The 22547-nt window shown below is 35.3% G+C and overlaps 2 protein-coding genes across 10 annotated transcripts in view; one reads left to right on the forward strand and one right to left on the reverse strand.

Moving 5' to 3' along the window:
* The window catches only part of LOC144974878 (uncharacterized), a 29084-nt gene extending 23243 nt beyond the window's left edge, over positions 1 to 5841 (reverse strand). The window contains exon 1 of the mRNA XM_078918310.1: positions 5642 to 5841. Within this exon, the coding sequence (XP_078774436.1) occupies positions 5642 to 5664 (23 nt within the window). The 5' untranslated portion in view covers positions 5665 to 5841. The remainder of the gene's footprint in view (positions 1 to 5641) is intronic.
* A 36-nt stretch (positions 5842 to 5877) lies between these two features.
* LOC144974879 (golgin subfamily A member 5-like) lies at positions 5878 to 21094 on the forward strand. Of its 9 annotated transcripts, none has more exons than XR_013645829.1 (16): positions 5896 to 6078; positions 7203 to 7828; positions 8336 to 8623; positions 9716 to 9935; positions 10996 to 11119; positions 11850 to 11946; positions 12413 to 12519; positions 13228 to 13392; positions 13821 to 13949; positions 14504 to 14602; positions 15410 to 15559; positions 16219 to 16303; positions 16631 to 16727; positions 16987 to 17050; positions 17330 to 18698; positions 19047 to 21094. XR_013645829.1 is itself a non-coding variant. In XM_078918326.1 (15 exons), exons 2-15 carry the CDS (start codon positions 7285 to 7287, stop codon positions 17447 to 17449), a joined length of 2289 nt encoding a protein of 762 aa, XP_078774452.1. In that variant the 5' UTR covers positions 5878 to 6078; positions 7203 to 7284; the 3' UTR covers positions 17450 to 21094. The 9 variants fall into 9 exon arrangements, 6 of the variants coding, with proteins under 6 accessions (XP_078774452.1, XP_078774507.1, XP_078774490.1 ...); XR_013645831.1 differs by having other exon boundaries at positions 5909 to 6036; XR_013645830.1 differs by having other exon boundaries at positions 5919 to 6067.
* Positions 21095 to 22547: the final 1453 nt, after the last annotated feature.

The raw sequence follows: 22547 nt of genomic DNA on the forward strand, positions 1-22547 counted from the left end.
CTCACAGGAGTTTCAGCCACCACTCGTAGGAATTTCAATGCCGAAAGAGGAATTTCGCGCACAAAAATAAAAAAGGAATTGGAATGGTATTTGGCATTGTGTTTACATGTTGTATAGTTCTAAATAGATAACTGATTAGAATTACAGTGTATATTATGATACAGAAATACATTGCAAATTACAATCCCAAAGTTTCCTTATTTCAAATGAAGTAAAGCGCCAAAACCTAATGGTAGAGATTGTAGTACTGGTGGTAGTGAGGATGGTGTGGTGTTGGTGGTTGTAGTAATAGTGGTTGAGATGATGAAGATGTGATAGTGGTTGATGTTGATGTTGTAGTTGTAGTGGTAGTGATGATGACATGGTGGTGGTGCTGGTTGAAGTAGTAGTTGTAGTGATGATGATGTGGTGGTGGTATTGTGGTTGTAATAGTTGTGGTCATGATGATAATGATGTGGTGGTGGTTGTAGTAGTGGTGGTAGTGATGTTGATGTGGTGGTGATGGTGGTTGTAGTACAAATGGTAGTGATGATGATGTGGTAGTGGTGGTTGTAGTAGTAGTGGTAATGATGAGATGGTGGTGGTTGTAGTAGTAGTCGTGGTAGTGATGATAATAATGCGGTGGTGGTGGTTGTAGTAGCTACTGGTCGTGATGATGATGTGGCGCTGGTGGTTGTAGAAGTAGTGATGATTATATTGTAGTGGTTGTTGTTGTAGTATAGTAGTAGTAGTAGTAGTAGTAGTAGTGATGATGATGATGTTGTGGTTGTAGTAGCAGTGGTAGTGATGATGATGATGTGGTGATGGTGGTTGTAGTAGTAGTAGTGGTGGTAGTGATGAAGATGATGTGATGGTGGTACTTGTAGTAGTAGTGGTAGTGATGATGATGTGGTGGTGATGGTGTTTATAGTAGTGGTGGTAGTGATGATGATGTGATGGTGGTTGTAGTAGTGGTGGTAGTGATGATGATGTGGTGGTGGTTGTAGTAGTGGTAGTAGTGATGATGATGTGGTGGTGGTTGTAGTATTGGTGGTAGTGATGATGATGTGGCGGTAGTTGTAGTAGTATTAGTGGTAGTGATGATGATGTGGTGGTGGTGGTGGTATTGTAGTTGTAGTGGTAGTGGTAGTGATGATGTGGTGGTGGTGGTGGTTGTAATAGTAGTGGTAGTGATGATGATGTAGTAGTGGTGGTTATAGTAGTAGTGGTAGTGATGATGTGGTGGTGGTGGTTGTAGTAGTAGCGGTAATGATGATGTGGTTGTGGTGGTTGTAGTAGTAGTGGTAGTGATGATGTGGTGGTGGTGGTTGTAGTAGTAGTGGTAATGATGATGTGGTGGTGGTTGTAGTAGTAGTGGTAGTGATGATGTGGTGGTCGTGGTTCTAGTAGTAGTGGTAATGATGATGTGGTGGTGGTTGTAGTAGTAGTGGTAGTGATGATGTGGTGGTGGTGGTTCTAGTAGTAGTGGTAATGATGTGGTGGTGGTGGTTGTAGTAGTAGTTGTAATGACGATCTAGTGGTGTGGTTGTAGTAGTAGTGGTAGTGATGATGTGGTGGTGGTGGTTCTAGTAGTAGTGGTAATGATGTGGTGATGGTGGTTGTAGTAGTAGTTGTAATGACGATCTAGTGGTGGTGGTTGTAGTAGTAGTGGTAGTGATGATGTGGTGGTGGTGGTTCTAGTAGTAGTGGTAATGATGTGGTGGTGGTGGTTGTAGTAGTAGTTGTAATGACGATCTCGTGGTGGTGGTTGTAGTAGTAGTGATGATGATGTGGTGTTGGTGGTTGTAGTAGTAGTGGTTGTGATGATGATGTGGTCGTGGTGGTTGTAATGGTGATGGTAGTTGTGGTAATGATGATGATGTGGTGGTGGTGGTGGTGGTGGTTGTAGTAGTAGTGGTAGTGATGAGGATGTGGTGGTGGTGGTTGCAGCAATAGTGGTGGTGATGATGGTTGTAATACTAGTGGTAATGATGATGATGGGTGGTTGGAAGGGGGGTGGGGGGGGGGGGTATCCTTGGAACAAATTGACCTCACCGGAATTTGACGGAAGTTGCCCGGAGCCCAGAATTTTTTGCTCCAGACCGGAGTTTTTTCTGGTGAAACCGGAGTTTTGGCATCACTGCATAAGGGACAGGAAGGGGACATGTATTTTGTTATTTTGGTTAAATGGCTGTTGAACAGTATGTGTTGTTTTCTTAGTTGAAAGATGATGTTTTGCTGGTGTCTTCTGAGCTTATTTAGGCTATCAGTACTATCAGTCTTTACAGGAGCAGTCATGTGGGTAAACACACATATACTTGTGGAACTCATTGCCAAACTGTTCATCCTTTCTTCTCTCTTATTTGTTTTGATTATTTGTTTCGCTGTGTCAAAGGATACTGGAATTGATGGTTGCAAAAGTGTTGATCCGAGGCTGGCTAGTCCGCATTATCATTTCTTGGAATATTTGAATGTCGCGGTCTCCATTGGAGAGATAAGTCTACTCTGTGTGTTGTAAGGAATTCATCTAGTTGAGACCTAAGCTATTGAAGGTTAAGGATAGTTTATTTAAATCCAGATCTTTGAGAACTAATTTGGAGCCTGTGAAGATGACAGTGTGGGAAAGTTTTGAGGGGTTTATCTGGAAAACAGAGGAGAGAAGTCGCAGTGAGGCTTCTATTGCAGCTGCCTCGTAGTTTGAGCAGAAGCCTCCACAGGAATTGTGGATTTCATAAAAGGTTTTACATGTGTATTCTACTACAACCCATACCTAGCATTTTTACTTCCTTTCTGGGTAGATCAATCTGTGTAAACATATACCTAGTTGTCTGGGTATTATTTCTTGTATTGTACTTCATTGCTAATGTTTGTATTTCAGATTTGTTTTTATTTCTTCTTGTTGTTTCTTCTATGAGGTTAGCTTTTGGAAGTTTTAGTTCAATATACAGAGGTTTTTGACTGATAAAAATGGATTTTTCCCTGTTTTCTGGGAGTTTGTGACTTTTGTTCAAGTTGTTAGCAATATGTAGCAGAGGTGTCTGTTTTAATCTTGTTCTTGGTCTGGATGTTTCGCTGACAAATCCCTAGGCCTAGGTGTTATTCGCCCCAAAACCAACCACACCCGTGGTTCCTGTCCACAGCCTTTCCTGTCTTCCTCATACAAAACAATACAATTTCAAAACAATACAATTTATTATCACACTTCCCCAAAAGTCGATCCAACCACATATTATCCGAATCAGAGATGGAAATAACTATCCAAACAAGGAAGCAAAGATGGTGGAAAATTATCTAGCTGATATATGAATTTTAAGATACACCGATAGACAGACAGCTCAGTGGGTTAGACCACCGTTCATTTTGTTCCTTTTAGCTGCACTGGTTCGAATCCACTCGCTCCCTCTATTTTTTTTTCTTTTTGCTTCCCAGGTGATGTTCATTGTTTTCACTTTTGTTCCGAGCAGGAGTTTTTAAATTAATTGAACTTTTTATTTCTCCGATAACTGTTCAATTTTAATTCATTATATACTTTGCTCAAATTATTTGTTTGGTTCTGTTTTTTTTCTCTAATATTTATTACTACTATAATGATAATTATTATTGTTATTACTATTATTATTATTATCATTATTCCCTGCTCTATTTCCAAGGGAAATTTCCCTATCTCTCTCTTTCTTTCTCTCTCTCTCCCTTATAAACTTATTTTGATCTAAATCTTGGGATTGTTCTTGAGAGTTTTCTTGTTTTCTGAACCTTTATATAAATTGCCATTGCCTCTGAATTATAAATATGCAATCGACGACTACTATGATTATCTTTCTGGGGTTTTGTTTTTTTTTGTTTTTTATTTTTTTATTCGAGTGAGTATATTCTTTTCTCTTTGTTCTGTTTATGAGCATGAATTTCTTAAAATTGTTTTTATTTGTAAAAAAAATAAATCTATCTGACCATTTGATTGCCCTCTGAATTTTTATGTTTAATTTTAAACTTATTTATTCTTTTAGTATATACTTTTTGAGATCGGAGTGGGGACGAATATTACAATTTGCAACATTCTGTAGAAAGGAACCAAAAGACTGAGAGAATTTCTTTTTGAAGAAAAAATAAGGGGTGGAGGGACATTTATCATTTGCAACGCTCTGAGAAAGAAGACACCGAAAAAAAACGGACTGACTATTTTCACCGTTTGTATTAGTCAATCAGAAGCCAGAATACTAACTGACAGACTATTTTCACCGTATGTATTAGCCAATCAGAAGCCAGGATACTAACTGTGACGTATGTGCCTCTGTATCCAGACCATTAGAATTCGACCCGACATCATTTTCTTCCTGCGTACAGACCAGTTAAAAAAAAAGAAAAAGTTTGCCGAGAACAAGGGAGGCCTCCCAAAAGCTCCTCGTTATAGCATTTCTTTCAATTTGTATTTTCACTTTGGACTTTTTGTCAGACGTTTATTTATTCAATTTGTCATCATATAGAACAAACCTTGATAGATTTGTGAAAGTTAAATATTTCCTAATTTTGTTTTGATTCTCGGCCACCATTTTGATTTGTGAGGTATTGAAAGGCAGTGCAAAGCAGTCCTAGGGTTGTTTTTTTTTGGGTTTTTTTTCTATTAGGAATAGTTAGAGGTCGTTTGTTTTTCCTATTAGGGGTAGTTAAAGGTACTAGGTTGTATTTTTTCTTAGGATCGAATATTTAGCATGATGAGCTTTTGGAAGGCCTCCTTTCTGGTACAACAACAAAACCTGGCCGGGGAGGGCGTGGCTCTACTGTATATGAGTTATTCACAACTAGATAAATAGTGATTTCAATTTCTATGTCTATCTTGAGCCCCTACCCCCGACTTCTTGAGGTCATGGGTTCAACACAAACGCCCCGAAGTTTGTTAGCTACCAAGATACCATTATCACCGTACGGTGAAAATAGTGTGTCAGGCTATTTTCACCGTACGGTGAAAATCGTCCACCAAGGTATTACCGTACGGTGAAAATAGTCTCCCACACTATTATCACCAAGATATTACCTACGGTGAAAATAGTCGCCCCCACTATTATCACCGTACAGTGAATTATAGCCTTCCACACCATTATTACCGTACAACCGTACAGTGAAAATCGTGTGTCAGGCCATACGGTGAAAATCATCCACCAAGATATTACCATACGGTGAAAATAGTCTCCTACACACGTTCAGGCTATTATCACTGTACTGTGAAAATAGCCTGGCAGAATGGTGAAAATAGCGGCTTCCCCCCCCCCCCCCCCCAAAAAAATAAACAAAAACCATGAATGTCGACGCATATTGTGTATCTATATTATAGTAACCTGCTATCCACCGACTGATTCATTGTTGGACAATTTTATGCTTTTACTTTTATTAATAATTTATTAACTTTACTTATTATTTCTCTGTGCATTACGAATTTGTGAATTACGAAAAGTTCCATATTCTGGGATGTGGACTGAGGATAGATGTTTAAAGATGTTTAAAAGAGCGGAGTCTGTGTATAACCGTCCATCGTCATTGCCAGACAGTGTCTACAATAATCACAGAGAAAATTTAAAGTTAAGTAAAGAAGACTTGGACTTAGGCTTAGGCCGCAGGGCATCCAGTTCATCCAGACTTCGGGCGAGTTTATTCGATTTAAATTACGAACCTGATGAGTGCTGCAACTTTCATGGTTTTGTTTTATTTGATAGGATTTAAGATCAATTGCATCCAATAACATTCATCCCGATATCACAACGCATTATATATTTTTTTCCAGATCAGAACACTGATTCATGTGAATTTACTAAGTTCACGAATGGAAAACCCAAAGTTGAAAAATTATCTAGAAAACGAAAATGAAAGTAGGGTGACAACCTTTGATTCAGAAAGGAAGTTTACATCAAGGAAGTGTGAGCATGCGCAGATAACTCTCCACGTCCATCATATCAACAAATAGACAACTTTCTGACTTGGATTTGGATGTTCATCATATTTCACAATCAAGCTCATTTTACTTATTGCTAAACTTCGATTGTATTTCAGAGATATCGGATGAAATGAGTCAGTTGTAGGCCATTCCCGACGGATTCTGGTTATATTTTGGTAGTCTAATACTAGTAGATTTTTTTTATTATTTCGGCCACCAACTTTGAGAGTCTCAACTCTACCCTTCTCCTTTCTCTCTTTTTTTTTTTTCAACTTCATCACTCTTAATTTTATTAAAATTAAATAGACTCGGTCACTTACTCTTCTCCGCACTCACACTTATATATACCAGATACACTGACAAGATGAGATTTTATTTTACATATTTGACATGACAAAACCTCAATCGCCGAAGGTGTCTTTACTTTAGTCCTATCTAAGTTCTAAGTCTTAGTCTTAGTCTTAGACTTAGACTAAGTTCACTCCACTGACTTAATGGGATTCTAACTGATAAGTCTCACGATTACTTTACGCAGACAGATAAGTGAGACTTGGGGTGATTTAATGTGCATTACGAAACATTAACTCTATTCTTTTAAATTCGGATACAATATAAACTGGTACTGGTGTTATTTTATTATTGATCGAGTCAAGTCAAAGTTAGAATTCTTCTTATTCTTATTCTCACTTATACTTATCTGTCTGTGTAATTAATCTGGACTTATCATTAGAATCCATTTGTCAATGAGCGACTTAGTCTAGACACATTATTATAACCTTCGAGTTTGTCATTCATCCACTGTAATACAATCTCATCTCTCTGTCGATGCTCGCTTTTGCATTTCTCAATCTCTCTCTCTCCTCTCTCTCTCTCTCTCTCTCTCTCTCTCTCTCTCTCTCTCTCTCTCTCTCTCTCTCTCTCTCTCTCTCTCTCTCTCTCTCTCTATCTATCTATCTCTATCTCTCTCTCTCTCTCTTTTTTTTTTTTTTTAATTGAAAATATATCAAGTGTTGGTGACAGCCAAAACAGAAAGAAATGAAAGTATGTGTGCATTAAATTATATATATATATATATATATATATATATATATATATATATATATATATATAATGTGTATGTGTGTGTGTGTATGTATAATGAATTCAATGTTATCTTGTATTTTTTGATGTGCAACTTTTTTATCATTTAGTTAATACAATTTAATTTTCTTTTGATAACCATTTCATCAAATTAAATTATTAAAATAGACTTTTACTATTGAAATGTGATGTTGACATATTTTTTTGGTCTATTTTACAGGGTTATCATCATTAGTTTGATGATTCCACTAAGTAAAAACATGTCAAACTGACACGGATAAAGAAGGTCAAGAGAAAACAAAATGTCGTGGTTTTCAGCTGTAACAGGAAAAGCTGAGAATTTTCTCAACAGTCTTGACAAATCAGCTGCAGATGCATTCCATGCAGATGATGATAAAGCAGCTGCTCCTCCCATTACAAGAGAGACCTATATGTCTCAATCTGCCGACATTGACCCCAGCTCTGCCAAGTCCCTCTCACCATCACAAAGTGTTCCTTCAAATCTTTATAGCATGAGAGGTTCGGAAAAGAAGTCATCTTACACAACTGGATCAGTGAAAGATTCTGATAAATCACAGGAGCATTCTCCACCTTCCAGTAACACTTTATCCTCCCAAAATACTGGATCTAAAGGTGGTAAAAAAGATTCTGACGAGGCCCTTTTTGATTTTCTAAACAGCAAAGAATCAAACGAGAAGGGGAAAAAGAAGCGTACACCTTTAAGTAGCAGGCACCATTCAAGGCAGTCAAGTACATCCTCTATTGTCTCATCAACCTCTAAAAAAAGTCTAAAATTGGAACAATCAGTTGCTGTCCCAGTGGAAGGTGCTGCTAGTATTCCTCGTGGTAAGCTTTGTCAGAACTGACAGTTGTTTTCTAAAGAAACTAAATATGAATAACCAAAATCTTATAAAAAAATATTCATGAAGAGATTTTTTTTATGATGCTTTATTGATATGTTAAACCTATCACTCCTTGTTCTACATTTGCTCTGTTAATAGTTAATAGAATAATTAATAAGAAAAGTGATGGTTATAATAATAAATAATAAGGATAGTTACCTGTGATATTTCATTTCATTCTTTTGTACCACAAAGTGATAAATGGCAAGAGCAATCAGCAAAAAATAAAGTATGTAGTAATGTTTTATGTAACTTCTCAAAGTCAAAGTAAATTAATGGTTGGTTCTAATAGATTAAAATTATTTTGAAATACAAATTAAGTGATAGCAATTGCTCTTCTCTCTTATCTATTTTTCAAATATCTCTAAATTCTGAGGGTTTTTGCTACTGATTTGTAAGTTTTCATTTTAATTTTTCTTTTATATATATATATATATATATTTATTAAAAGAAGGTGCTATCAGTGGAGATGAGGATGTAGTAGCTCTGCCAGATGACAGTCCAACCAACTCCCACATATCAGCTGACATGGATGCGCTGGCAGATGCCATGAAGGAGAGCCCAGTAGGAAGCGATCAGAGTGCTCCTGAAGAGAGTGAACCAGCGGATAGCTCCATGGATTCCAAGGATAGAAAATTGTCTTCCCTTGAACTTGAAAACAGATTATTGCGAAATGAAGTAGCATCCTTGAATCAAGAGATGATCACTGCCCTTAAACGAGCTAAGGACTCAGAAGCAGGTTTGGCAAATTGTTCTTTGAAATCAAATATGTGTCAACTTTAATCTAACAACATCATAACCCAAGAGTAACTATTGCTTGATATAATGACTTTTAAGGATTTTAGACTTTACTTTGTAACCAAAAAAGAGATCTTAATGTTTGTGAAGATGGTTTTAAAGACAAATTTTATCTAGATAGAAGGAAAAAAAACTTTTAAAAAACTTGAGCGTTTATATAGAGCAGTATCCACTTAATGTGCTCAAAGCACTTTACAAGGGGCCCCTGGTCAACAGCAACACTTAACATGTAGGACGAGGAATGACGCCTGTGATAATATGATCTTTCTGGACAAAGACAACGCTGTTAAGGGCCAGGTGAGAGAATGTGAGTAAAGAGCCTTTCCCAAGGACTCAACTATGCATCGCTCAGAGCAGGCCTCAAACCCAGGACTTTTCGAAGCTGAGTGTCATACCACAAGACCACATAGCTGCACTAGTTAAAATGTCCCAAAATGTGAATTTAGAATGATTATGTTTATATTTGTGGAATTTTTTCTCTGTCTAAATTCTAAATCTGAACTTTTCGGTGAAAGGTTACAACGCATATACTGGATAATTTGCTTGGAAAACATGGCCTTTTTTCTTCTTCTGGGTTTTATTTTTTCATCATGGCACTATCCAGATTAGACAAGCCATTCAAATTCAAAACTTTGCCACATGGGCTGACTTGTATTAAATGTATTAGTATTGCCTGGGTAAGGAGGGAGGAGATATAGACATCTGAGCCATCTGCTACATGTCTTGTGATTTTTTAGCTGTAACGATTTGCATCTATTTGTTACATAAGTCATGAATAGAAATATGTGATGGAAATAATGTTTGAATCTCTCTTTGCATTATTCTTGATGAATGTCTTATGCCCTTATCAATGCTTGCTTTTACGGCATTATCTTTCTTTTTCCAATATTCCATATATTTGGATGGCCAGTTAAACAAATAAACTATTTTTTTCCCATTCTTAAAAGTTTTTGTAAGTGCTGTTAATTCCCTAAAAAGAGTTATGAATGATATCCTAAGGGAATCATATTTACCACTAAATTTACTCTGACAGAATCGTTGAGGATAAAGGAAAAGTACAACTCCCAGGCCAATTCAACTGCCATGCAGGACCAGTTAGTTAGAGAACTTCAGTCCAGAGAAATGGATTTAACTGAAGCGCTCAATGCCAAGGACTCACAACTCGCTGTCCTTCGGGTCCGTTTGGAGGAAGCTGACAAACGAATCTCTATTAAAGACAAGTCTTTAGAAGAAGTCAGACTGGAAAGAGAAAGGTAATTGTTGAAATGCAAATTTTGAATCTCCTTGTGGAAGTGCAATCATGTTATATTAAATATTGAGTAAAGGCATTGGCTGTCTATTTCAGTCCCTTGATTGGTGTAATAATTACAAGGACTGATACACACAGGACTGTCATCTAAGCATTGTGTTAATGAGATTTGTGATTTTCATTCATTCATAGACATTTTTTTTCATTCCGTATTTCCCTAATTTCCAGCTATTTTCCATATTTTTGGTATTTAAAAAAAAATTCTAATAAAGATTATCATTATCATCTACATAATCATCACCCACACCACCACCACCACCATCATCATCATCACTACAATGTTCCCCTTGTGATTTTCTGTTTATGACATGGCATATGAGCAAGGGACAATTACAAGCTGTTTCATATCCACAGGATGGACACACTTTGATTTTTCACAAGTGTCGATGGAATAAAAGTAGCCAATGTTGTGTGACAGATTTTTTTTTAAAAAAGGTATTATAAAAGATACCAGGCTTATGTATCTGACCACCTAAGGGTAATCAATGCTTCTATAAGCCTTCCAATGCTTGACTCGTGCTTGGTCCTTACATTCTATTTTAAGGATTGTTTTAACTCAACACTCAGGTATTAGTTATAAGATTCCTCACATTTAATGAAGATTATGCTATAAGCAGTCATGACGAAATTTTTTATGTTGTAATGAAAATGTAGTTATTCCTTCTAAAACCTGAGTTAGAAGAAAATTCTTCTAGAGCATTTATATATTGCATTATCCACTATCCGCACAGCGCTTTACAAGGGGTCCCTAACCAACAGCAACACTTAACATATAGGACGAGACATGACACCTGTTAGGTGCTATTACAATTTTTTTGACAGAGACAATGTTAACAGCCAGGTACTCATTGTACACTTGAATACTGGGAGAGAATGTAAATAAAGAGTCTTTTCCAAGGTCTCAACTATGGGTTGCTGAGAGCGTGACTCAAACCCAGGACCTTCCGATCTGAAGGCGAGTGTCATAATACTAGGCCACATTGCCTTTATCTTATACTCCCCAGGATCCTAAAAGACCATTCAGATTCTAGTGGCATGCATGGCCAAGCCTTGGATGCCATGAAACTCAAATTGGAAGAGGTGGAGTCATCGCTGAGAAGGGAGCAAGACGCTTATAAGCAGGCTCAAGTATGATGATTATTTTGGTTTCTGTTTATTTTGTGTGTGTATGTGTTTTAAACAAATGTTTTCTGCTGCTTTTCCATTTCTTGCTTTACTAAATTGTAATATTGAATAATAAGCAGCTTTGTACTACAAGTCAAGGTGGATTTATATCTATTCAATTTTGTAGCCACGAAAACAGTCAGACAAACATGTTTGAAAATATATGGGACTACTGGCATTGTGATCCTATCAAAGGCCAAACGAAGTGCTTCCTCTCTCTCAAGCCAGCCAAATCATAGATTCTTTTATGGTGATTTCAGAGCAATACACATAATAGTGAGAGTTGAAATTTAAGAATCTTTGAAAGTTTTTATTCCATCTTTGAGGGAAATATTTCCTTCAAGTGATAATAATCACTTTGTGTCGCAGTTAAAGAACAATGCCTAATGAGCAAAGGAGATGTGACTGTCACCCTATGAGCAAGATATTGTGACTTAATGAAGGCCACACAGCACAGCTGGTGGGGCACAAACCCACTACCCAGAGTGGTTATGGAGCAAAGACATGCAAAGCTGCCCCGCCTAAATCCTGGTCTCATGTCGCTCTCAGATTTACATTTTTATAACAAGTATTGCCGTGAAAAGACAATGCTGTTAATCTATTTTCAGATTTCAATGAGATAAAGCATTTTCAATGGCATTAAGCCTACTTAGGATTCATAATTTTTAAAGAAATTTTATTGACTTTCTAACAGAGAGAAGCAGAAGAAAGGCAAAGTCGTTTACAGCAGGAGCAACAGACAATGACAGAGGAATTAAAAGTAGCAGAGAAGATGGCATCAGATGAAAAAGGTCAGAAACCCTTAAATGTGAATCTCATGTTGGCTATAAACATTAGCTATGTGTTAAGTTCCACCCAGATTGTTTAATTGATCAAAATAATAGATGTGTGGGTCATGGCCACAAAGTATTGATAAACAGAAACTTGTTTGCTGCATATCTCCTGGCTGAGGACAGCGAACGACTATTAGATATTTATTCTGTAAATAACATTACCATGTTGTTTTTGTTTTATTTTTAAATTGCTGTCTTTCTGTATTTAAACAATGATGCCAAAATGCCTTGTTGTAGTTTAACTGCTATCATAATCAATTTTCTTTCTCTGCTTTTTTTCTGGTACTATATCATGAAATTTATGATTTACTCATGTCTCGTGTTTCCACCACCGCTTTTATGTTTTTTTCAAACCTGTTTACCGCTATTGGTTTGTCAACCTTAGTTACATGTTAACCTTATTTTTGGATATTTTTTTTCACAGCAAAAGCCACAGAATTGGGCAGTCAATTAAAATCTGCCAAAGTTGGTGCAGATACTGCCAAGAAAGAATTGTCTGACTACAAAGATAAAGCTGCAAGAATATTACAGGTATAAATGTTAATCCACATTTGGAAAAGAAAGTACAATCAGGAATGCTTTCCTTGTTTTACAAAGAGATTTCTTGTTTTTTTTGAGTTTTAAAAAAACTATTTGAAGCAGTACTATGTCCTGATGACTTGAATTTAAAATAAGACCGATACTGATGAGAAATTCGAATTTGTTAATTTCCTTTTTTTTTTTTTTTCAATTCAAGCAATTGTATTTATTCACCAACATAATGAATAGAAATTAACTCCATGTTTGTGGCTATAAATTCAATTTCCTTTACCCAGTTCAACCTGATAGTGGGTCACATTTTAAGAGAATTACAAAATTCAAACTACATTTTATCTAGAAATGGTGCCTCTATTGAAATATGAAATATATGGTATTCAATATTTTCGACATTCGACAGGTTTTGCCAGATCACCATATGTAGCATTTACAAATATTCAAGTTATACTGATTGTTTTTTTGTTTTTTTTTGGTAGAAAATTTGTAAGGCTTAAATGTTTTCATCAATGTTTTATGTTAATTTGGCATAATACCAAAGAAATAAATTATATATGAGACCTTGTCTATTTGTTTTATTTTTCGGACATTATTAGTATTATAAGTAAGCTGGTAAACCATCTTTTCTTCAAATATGAAGAGCATTGCCTCGTATTGCTTATTCAAAATGTTTAATTAGATGATTTAAATTATTACTCTTTCCAGTCCAAAGAAAGGTTAATAAACAGTTTAAGAGAGGGCGGCGGAGCTGTGGGTGATTCTGGTATATCAATGATTGAGCATGAGTCCCTGAGACAGGAGAAAGATTTGCTCAAGGAAGAGTTACAACAGACTAAACTCACAGTGGAAAATCTTAGACAAGAATTACAGGTAGAGTATTTTTCTAATTAAGAATGAGATCTTGAATGGATAGTGACTTAGCCGAGATATGTGTATGCACTGATCGACTCACACTTTTCTTGTGGACATCTGATAGCCGCAAACCAAACCATGATAGCAGGGTCTGATTAAATTCTAATTTAATTTTTGTTTCTTTTTAAACTTGCCTGCCTCTTGCGGGTGTATTGTTTTTGTTGTTGCCATTTTCCATTATAATGTATTAAGCATTATTATTTTGTAGAAATTGACTTCCTATTTTTGAAAAGTGAATTTCTCGTTTCAAGTTGCTCTGAATTATATTTACAGTTTACCAATAACTCATAAATTGCAAATTTATCTTGTTTTAATGAACATCAAATGTTCTTTTTACCAATAAATCATCCAATCTTAAAAAATATTTACACTAACAATTCCATTAGGACATGGAAAATCAACTACAACAAGAGAGTGACACATCTCAGGACATGATCAGGTCTTTAGAAGACACTGCCAACGAAGAGAAAAGAAGAAGGGAAGATGCTGAGCAGGAGTTGTTGAAGCAGAAACAGGTATTTGCATTACTCATGCTTCTTTATCCTAAATAATTGATTGAAAAAAAAATTTAGCTTTTATAACTGTGTCCATTCAATGTTCTCCAAGCGCTTTACAAATGATCTCAAGCCAACTGCAACACTTTATTTAGAGGACGAGACATGATGGTTGTGAGGCAGTATTACAATTTATTTCAATAGAGACAATGCTGTTACAGGCTCGGTACTCAGTTTACATCTGAGTGTGTGAGTAAAGAGACTATTTTTGTGTCACACAGAGCAGGACTGAAACCAGTGTTTTACCAGTTAGCCACATGAAGAGAATCATTCAATATGTTACAATGTGTTTTCATTTTTTTTAACCATGAAACAATTTTTTTTTTTTTTTAGTTACCCGCTCTATATCATAGATTAATTGATATTTGTACAAATGCTATTTTTTTTTCATCATTATTGTTTTTTGGAAGTACTTAAGAAGTTGGCATACCGTACGTGCAGCATTTAGATATTTATGACTTCTAAAAAAAATTTTTGATCATTAATTGAAATTGTGTTCTGATTTGTTCTGACAGGAACTTCAATATGCTCTTGATGAGCTTCACAAGCAGAAAAGTGCCTTTCAATCTCGCATGAATGACAGGGAAGCAGATATTGAACGGCTGAGAAATCAGGTAATCTTGATGTGTTTCAAAGTCATAATAGCAATGATAAATGATTACAAATGGAGCAAATTCAAGAAGTGTGTCATAATATTACCAAAGCAAAACCAGGGGTGATATGCCAGAGTGGATAAAGCATTTTACTTCTACCTAGGAGACCCTATTTCGAGCCCCGCTGTTGGCATCTCATTTTTTCCTTGAGCAAGAAACTTAATTCTTCTATTGCTGCACAGTGGCTAATACCTTGGTTATCTAATTCTTTTCTTGAGTTAGTAGTAGTCCTTCAGAGCGATAGGTTCCATGGAGCCAGAGTTTATCCCAGTTTCTATTACTTGAAATGGTCAATAGCAATTGCTTGCTACCCTTTGGATAGGACATTAGTCTATTGCAAAGTACTTTTCGCCAGATCTAACAGACCCATTACTTATTCACTGCTGAGTGGACAGGGGGAGGGGGGAGTCAATCCTGGTCCCTTTGCATGTGAAGCGAGTGCTCTACCAGCTGAGTTATTGGGACCCCCTTCTTCGGTTAGACCTTAAAGAAAAAATTACCATGAGAATAAATAAAGGGAATTTGTTTGGGGTTTTTTAAAAAATCATTTAATTCAATTCTATTTTTATATATTGATGCTTCATTTGTCAACAGCATAGAGAGTCTCAGGTCATTTAGATTATCAAAAAATAGTCCTATTATTTTTCCTCTTTCATATCATCATGATGGTATTTTGTCTTAATTATTGTGAACTTATGAAGATATCTGTAATAACACAATGCTTTTATTTTTCTTAACTTAAAATCTGTATTTTTTTTTAAAAACCAGCTGATGACCAAAAGTATGAGCAGCAGCTCAGAAACCGAGCTGGAGTCAAGAGTAAGATCTTTAACAGAAAGTTTGATACAAAAACAGACTATTTTAGAAGCCCTCAGCACAGAAAAGAACTCGCTTGTTTTGCAGTTGGAAAGGATGGAGGTAAGATTATTCCTATAAATATATTTTTTTCAAAACTCATCCAATGTCTGTATGCAACATTCCATGCATTTAAAGATAATGGCATTTCTTTTGTTGGAATGGCCGTCAGTGAATCAAATTTTTGTACTTTAAAACAGACCAGTATTGCCAGTGTTTTGTTTGTTAGTTTGTCAAAGTTATCATTATCTTTGTGTAATGCTTGCTTTTTAGATACAAGTGCAGAGGTCTATGCATTATGAGCTTCTTGTGAACTTATTACAGTCTTTTTTTTTTCAGTCATCAGAGGCATTAGTGAACAATAAGAAATGTCTTGTCACCCTTTGGGTAAGATGCTCGTCTATCCCCAAGTACTTTCCACCAGATCTAACAGACCCAGCCACAAAATTACTACTGGCTCAGAAATAAATCTCAACTTCTCCCAGGATCGATATCAGTCCCATTATGTGTGAAGTGAGTAGTCTTCGAACTGAGCTATCTGGACCCCCAAGTTATTACAGTACAACAGCTAAATTGTTTTATTATTTATGTGTAAATAAATCGTCATCTATTTTTTTATTTTTTTTTTACACATCCAGATGTTTGGTAGATCAAATCATAATACTAAAAATGGTATTTTGTAATTTCTAAGTTTTGTTTATTTTGGTTTTTTTTTCATTCAGCAACAGCATAGAGATTTAGAAAATGCCATACCAAGACAGACAACCACTTCCCAGTTTGTTGCTACAAACGACCACGATGATGATAGTAAGGATACAATGCTAATGGAGCACTTTTAACATTGATACTATTGCGTTTGAATATGTAACCTAAATAAAGTCTGTGTCTTTACTTTAGAAAACAGACAATGCCAACATAGATTTCTCAGCAAGCAGCAACACAGTGAATTTAAAATGGTTCGTTATAGCGATTGATTGCTTTTGAAAATTTGAAATGTTTAAAAAGTTAATTTGTTGAGTATATCTCTTTGTTTTGTTTTCTTCTTTTTGTTTGTTTCTAATGTGCTTTGGTAAAATCTCATTTTTTAAAAATAGGCGACCTACATTACATCTATTTTTATTTCATCTCTTCCAGTTCGACAGAGATTACCAATGTTCCTAAGAGAGGTCCCATCAGATCATGAAGTCACTAGAAGAGTAAAAAGAGCAGCAAGTTCTATCGACAAATTTAGGTATTTGTACTTAAAGACTCATTTTAGTGATTTCAGAGAATATATGACAGATTTCTCAAATCCCTTTTTTGTCGTTTCTCGTTTAGAATAAAGATTTTGAAGATTTGATTTTTTTTTTCAGTATCCAATGCCAATCAATTTGGTTGACTGCCGTGTTAATGACAGTTAGTTATACATATTTTTATTATTTTTTTTATAATGATTTATCTTTTTATTTGGTTCTGAAGTCATTTTTCTGAAATTTTTTTCCACTCTCCAGTATTCGACTTGGTGTGTTCCTGAGGCGTTATCCAGCTGCAAGGGTGTTTGTCATTGTTTATATGGTACGCTCATTTTTATTGAAAAGTTCATGCTTTCATGCTTTTGAAAACGTATGACAAAACTACTGGCATGGTGTACTTAAGGTTGGTTTAAACTAATGATGAATCTAATTATTTTACCTTCTTTTCTTTCTTATAATGTAAGTATGTACAAATCACGATTGATAAAGTTCAAATTCTCAATATTAACGATGATGTATTTTATTTTTTTAACAATTCAAGTTGATCATTTTATCTTTATTATCCCCCCCCCCCCCCCCTCACACACATCCGTTTTTTTAGGCTCTTCTCCACCTGTGGGTCTTAATTGTTATGATGACGTATCAACCTGAAATGCATGGGACAGACTTTCAACCAGCACCACCAGATGAAAAGCCATTTCTGCATGATAAAACACAGTAGGCTTTGTCCACAATTGCTACGGATCAAGAGGATCGTGATCTTTACTTCACCCAAAATTCAATTTCCATTGTGGCTTGGACTTATAATTGAAATACCTTTTCCATTTGTTCTGAAATATGCAACTTATGCCATTATACAAAAGCCTACAGGGAAGATCCTTGTAAAGATTGGATGATGCGATATCAAATTTTAAAAAGTGTATGTGGAAAGTTGCTATTAGTAGGGAGGTAATATTTCTTATTCCAACACCTATGGAATTAGCTACTCAAACTATACATGTTTTTCAACAAAATGCTGAGTTGATATAAATAGATAAAACTTAATTTTGATATAAGGTATTTTTATTACCTCCTTCTAAAGACATAGTTTAAGATTGCTTGGGTGCTTATAGCTGCTCTCAAAGCTGATGTGCACAGAAGATCGTTTAGGCTGTAAATGTAAAGGCAGTGGTGTTTTATGTAGTGTAAGGCTCTTGGAAACATTTTCTTGCCTTTCGTTTTATTTTTTTTTTCTCTAAGTAGTAAACTTTATTCTTGTTGCTTCCCTTAAACGTCTAACCTGCCAATAGATGTAGCACTAGTAAGAAAGAGATGTCTAAATCAAACATGGATGATCTACTATGTGTTGAAGGGTTTGTTGTTTTAAAAAAAAAATATTCCAACTTATTTTAACTAAATTTTGTTGATAAATTTTGTGTTAGTGAATCAGTCATGATACAATTATTAAGATTGATATAATCTAAACATGAATAATTTTATAGCTTCGAGGAGTGATCACAGTGATTTAATGAAATTACATGTCATTGGACGATAGTTCAGCTGTTGTGCAAGCCTTTTGTTTGTCTTTCACGGGCCACTTGGTTATCTAATATTATGTGCGACATCTTTGAGGTATTTATTAATTCAATGTTTTGACATTTTTTCTCTCATTTGTGTTCATAGCACAATCAGTTATTATCAGTTTGAAAGAAATCACACTTCAGTATGAATCAAAATTAAGTGGTGTAGTATTGTGTCGGAATTTACAATGCATTTGTGTCGGAATTTTCATTTTATTTTTGCTATTTTCTTTGGGGTTATGAAGAGGTTATGTATAAATGAAATTGGATGAAATCTGTCTTTCCTATTTTCTGTTTGTTTTTAAAATAAAAAAGAAGCCGTGATAACACAAAGACAGTACATATTATGTAATATATGTTATGTGTGTGTGTATATGTTTGTTAGTTTGTTGTTCTTCCTTTGGAGTGTTAGTTTGTTTTTTGCGGGTGGTTGGATGGGAGCATCACCCTTGAATCATATACCTATGATGTTCGCATGGGTGTACGATCCGATAGTGATGTCGTTTCTTCTTCTCTTTACTAGCCTATCCTGCTTCTTTGGTTTGTGATTGTATTTTTGACAGGGGTTTTTTTTTCCTGTAAATCCTCTGCCTGTTTGTTCTTGGTTATTTATAATTTAGCTTATATCTTTAGGTTATGATTTTGATTGACATTTGTACTATTTTTGTTAGATTGCTTGTTTTTTTGTTTCAGCGGTCTCTCATATAACCTCAATTGTGTTGGAAGAGACCTAAAGCAACAAACAAACAAAACAAAAAGTTTGTTTTTCTTCCTTTGGCGGAGGTATGAGTGAAATCCTGAAAATTTTGTGCTGGGGCTGCATGTCAGAAGGTGCAGGATTCAGTTGATTCTTATTTTTTCTTTAACTGTTTGTATGGTGCGCTTTTCTCATATCAATCATATGTGACCCACCGTCTCAAAATGGTATTATGTCGGGATGAGTAGAACCCCTAAAGATGAATTTAGAAATAAAATGATAAGAATAAATAGGACTTTCAAGAAATAGAATTTATTCTCTAGAATAGCGAAAAGAAGGTAACCCTTTCATTTTTTGTGGGTATAAATTCAATTTACAGTATCTGAATATGAATGTTACTTGAAGTCAACTCAATTCTGAGTATTTGTATTCGAGGGCGAAGAGAGTTGTTGAGTGTGACAGTGACAGCCATTGTTGATAGGTAGCGTTTTTATGCACCTCCATTGGAGGTGTACAAAAACGCACCGTTTTTATGCACCTCCGTTAGCGGTGATGGTAAATTAATGAAAATGTTGCTGCATACGCCCATGAGGTTTAAATAGATTTATATTGCACGCTGCTTAGTGATTACCGATGTACGTTTATACAATGATAATAAATTAAAGAATAATAACAATAATTTAAACAATCAAAAGTAAAAAGAAACATGGCACACAAATACTGATCTCAAATAAATAGATAATTTTAGAAAATTAAAATCGAAGTTTTTTAAAAACATAATAAAAAGTTTTTGAAAAAAAAATACAAACAAACAAAAAAACCAACAACAACAAAAAGAAAGAAAAAAAAATGATGTCTTTGTCAATACAGTAAACTTTTTTAAAAAAATATGTCTACAATAGGAATCGAACCCAGTACTTCCAAGGTTAGAGTCTGACAGCTTGTCCACTGGGCTACCGAGCCACCTGACTGTACATCAGATTTAATAAGGTCTTTCTAAAACATTATTTTTCCTTCAATGCAACTTCTATTTTCTGGTTTTATATTTCGATTTTTTAAATTATTATTATTTTTATATAAATTTATTAACAAAAACATCCTACAGATGTCACAATATAACTTTCGCCATGCAGAAATACAATATCACTGATGAAATTGGGTGGGATGCGCATGCGTGACGGAGGTGTATAAAAACGGTCCGTTAAGATACACCGTCAACGGAGGTGCATAAAAACACTACGTTGTTGATATTCAGGCTGAAGAATTTTGATTATCTTCGTTTGAACGTTTATAAATCTGTTGTGTTCACACATGATTCGGGAAGTGTTCCAGTCTGTGATAGTGCAGGGTGAAAATGAATATTTGAAAATGTTTGTAGATTGGTGTTTTTTTTAGCGCTTTTGAAGTGGGTTTTTCATTGAATGCATGGATTTCGTTGCATGTCTAGTTGTTCTGGTGAGATGGCCGTCACTTTGTAATTACAAACATAGCTCATCTCGACATAATACCGTTTTGAGATAGTATGTTACAAATAGGAATGAAATGTATAGTAATCTCTGGTGATAGACTAATTCAAGGGACTTTGTCATTTATTTCATTAAAAGTATGTCAAGAAGAAAATCACAGGTCCTCATACATGAACACCTATTTGCCTCCCTTATATATGGAACTTTCCTCCTCGTATTAATTGCAAGCTCTTTAGTGTGAGCGAAATCTTTCATGTCAAGAAATTACAGATGGCTTTAAAGGATAAATTGGCCATACAACCAGTAAGTGGAAAGCTGTTTTTTCCAGTTATCAAATTATGAAGCAGATCAGTATTGGATTTTTGAGAATTTTTTAGCAATATGAGACCAAAAAAATGACCATATTTTGAATCCTTTTCGTTTTCCTGTGTACGATTTTCATTGTCCCTTGAGCTTCAACTAAAATGTGTGATAATTTGAAATCATTTTTGTTTTGGATAAGCCATAAAACAGTGAAATGTAATAAAACTTTCAATATTTATAATCATCCATTACATTTGTAAATATTCATCTTGACTTTCCTTTTTTTCCATGAATTTGTAATTATAAGAAAATGTTAATAAAGGGGAAATGTTATCTATGAATAGCTTGCATTTGTCTTATTGTATTCTTAAAGGTCCTAAAGCCTGTTATCTAACAATTATGACATAAATAAAAATGAAAGCAGGTGTTCTCCTTTTCATGAATAGAAGCAAGCATTAGGGTCACTGAAGTTAGAATGGCAAACCAGTTGAGAAAATAATATCAGGGCTGCCAATTCAGGAGGCAAAAATTTACTGAACTTTTACGCAAATACATTGACTGGCTCCTTTCTGAGTGCTGGACTCCAGTAAAGAGACTTACTTTTTTCTGTTTAGCAGGTGATTGGAAAAAATACGAGGGTTTATAATTATAACATCAGACCTGCCAAATTGAAAACTTCGAATTTAGTAATTTTTATGTCAATTTTTAGTAATTGGACAAGGAAATTAGTAATTTCTGAAATCGTGTAGGAACAACCACAACTTGACATTGATGATCACTTCAACATTACAACGTAATGCTCATGCGCTGTAGAAATGCTTTTTTATTATCATCATTATTTAATTACAGTCGACTCCACTTAATCGCGCACCTTCGGGAGTTCAGGTTACTGTGTCGATTAAGCGGAGAAGCTAAGACTAGCATCTAAGCACCAGCTTTCATAACCATTCATGTAGGACCTTCCCCTCTGAGGTTTCTTCAGGCTTAATATGGGACCATCATATTCAAGACAATAGACTGATTAGAGGAGGCGTTTTTTGGGTTTTTTAAATTTATTTTTTTTGTTGGGAGGGGGGTGGGGGGGATTTATTTCTTTAAAAATTTCTCTTTTTATTCATGTTTCATCGACAACAAAGTGTGACATTATTGTTTGTAAGAATGGTAATCATGAAGCGTTGATTGTAGTAAAGCCTCATCTCGTCAGCATTGTAAATGTCATTGGAGTCATATTGGAGTCATACTGCTGAAGAAGTTGTTTCAAAACTTCATCACTCCATTGGCTGGAGAAGAGACAACAGCATATTGTTTTTCGTCATGGTCTCTTTCAAGCACCACATTCTGTTGACCTTTCCATTTCAAGAACCAGTTTTCTAATGGGGAGAAAGACTTGTCTTAAGTCTTTGCCAGTTCAGTCACCTTTTGAGTGTATCAATGTGGACATGGACCACATAGATCAGTCAAAAGATGATACGCGAGTCCTCCCTGTAATCCTTTCTTATTGTTCATGGCCCAGTAGATGAAAACAATGCACAGGTAGAGAATTGCAATCGAGTGGTTAGACAATGTAAACAAACACATGGCATTGGGTGGACTGCGATCAGGTTTCACACCTTGTGATGCAGACAGCGAATTCTGAGCCCGTTGTGTCATGTAATCCTTTGATGTCAGTTAACAAGCATTGCGCGTCTGACCTGGTCGGGGTCAGAGAAAGTGAAATTGCATTGACGGGAAAGCTTTTTTCACACGTGATATGATTTTAACGTGCTGAACTGGTTCAATGTGAAGCAAATTTTC

Source organism: Berghia stephanieae, chromosome 1, assembly GCF_034508935.2.
Source record: "Berghia stephanieae isolate SIO BIC M18660-M18661 chromosome 1, UCSD_Bste_1.3, whole genome shotgun sequence".
In the NCBI taxonomy this organism is placed as follows: Eukaryota; Metazoa; Mollusca; class Gastropoda; order Nudibranchia; family Aeolidiidae; genus Berghia; species Berghia stephanieae.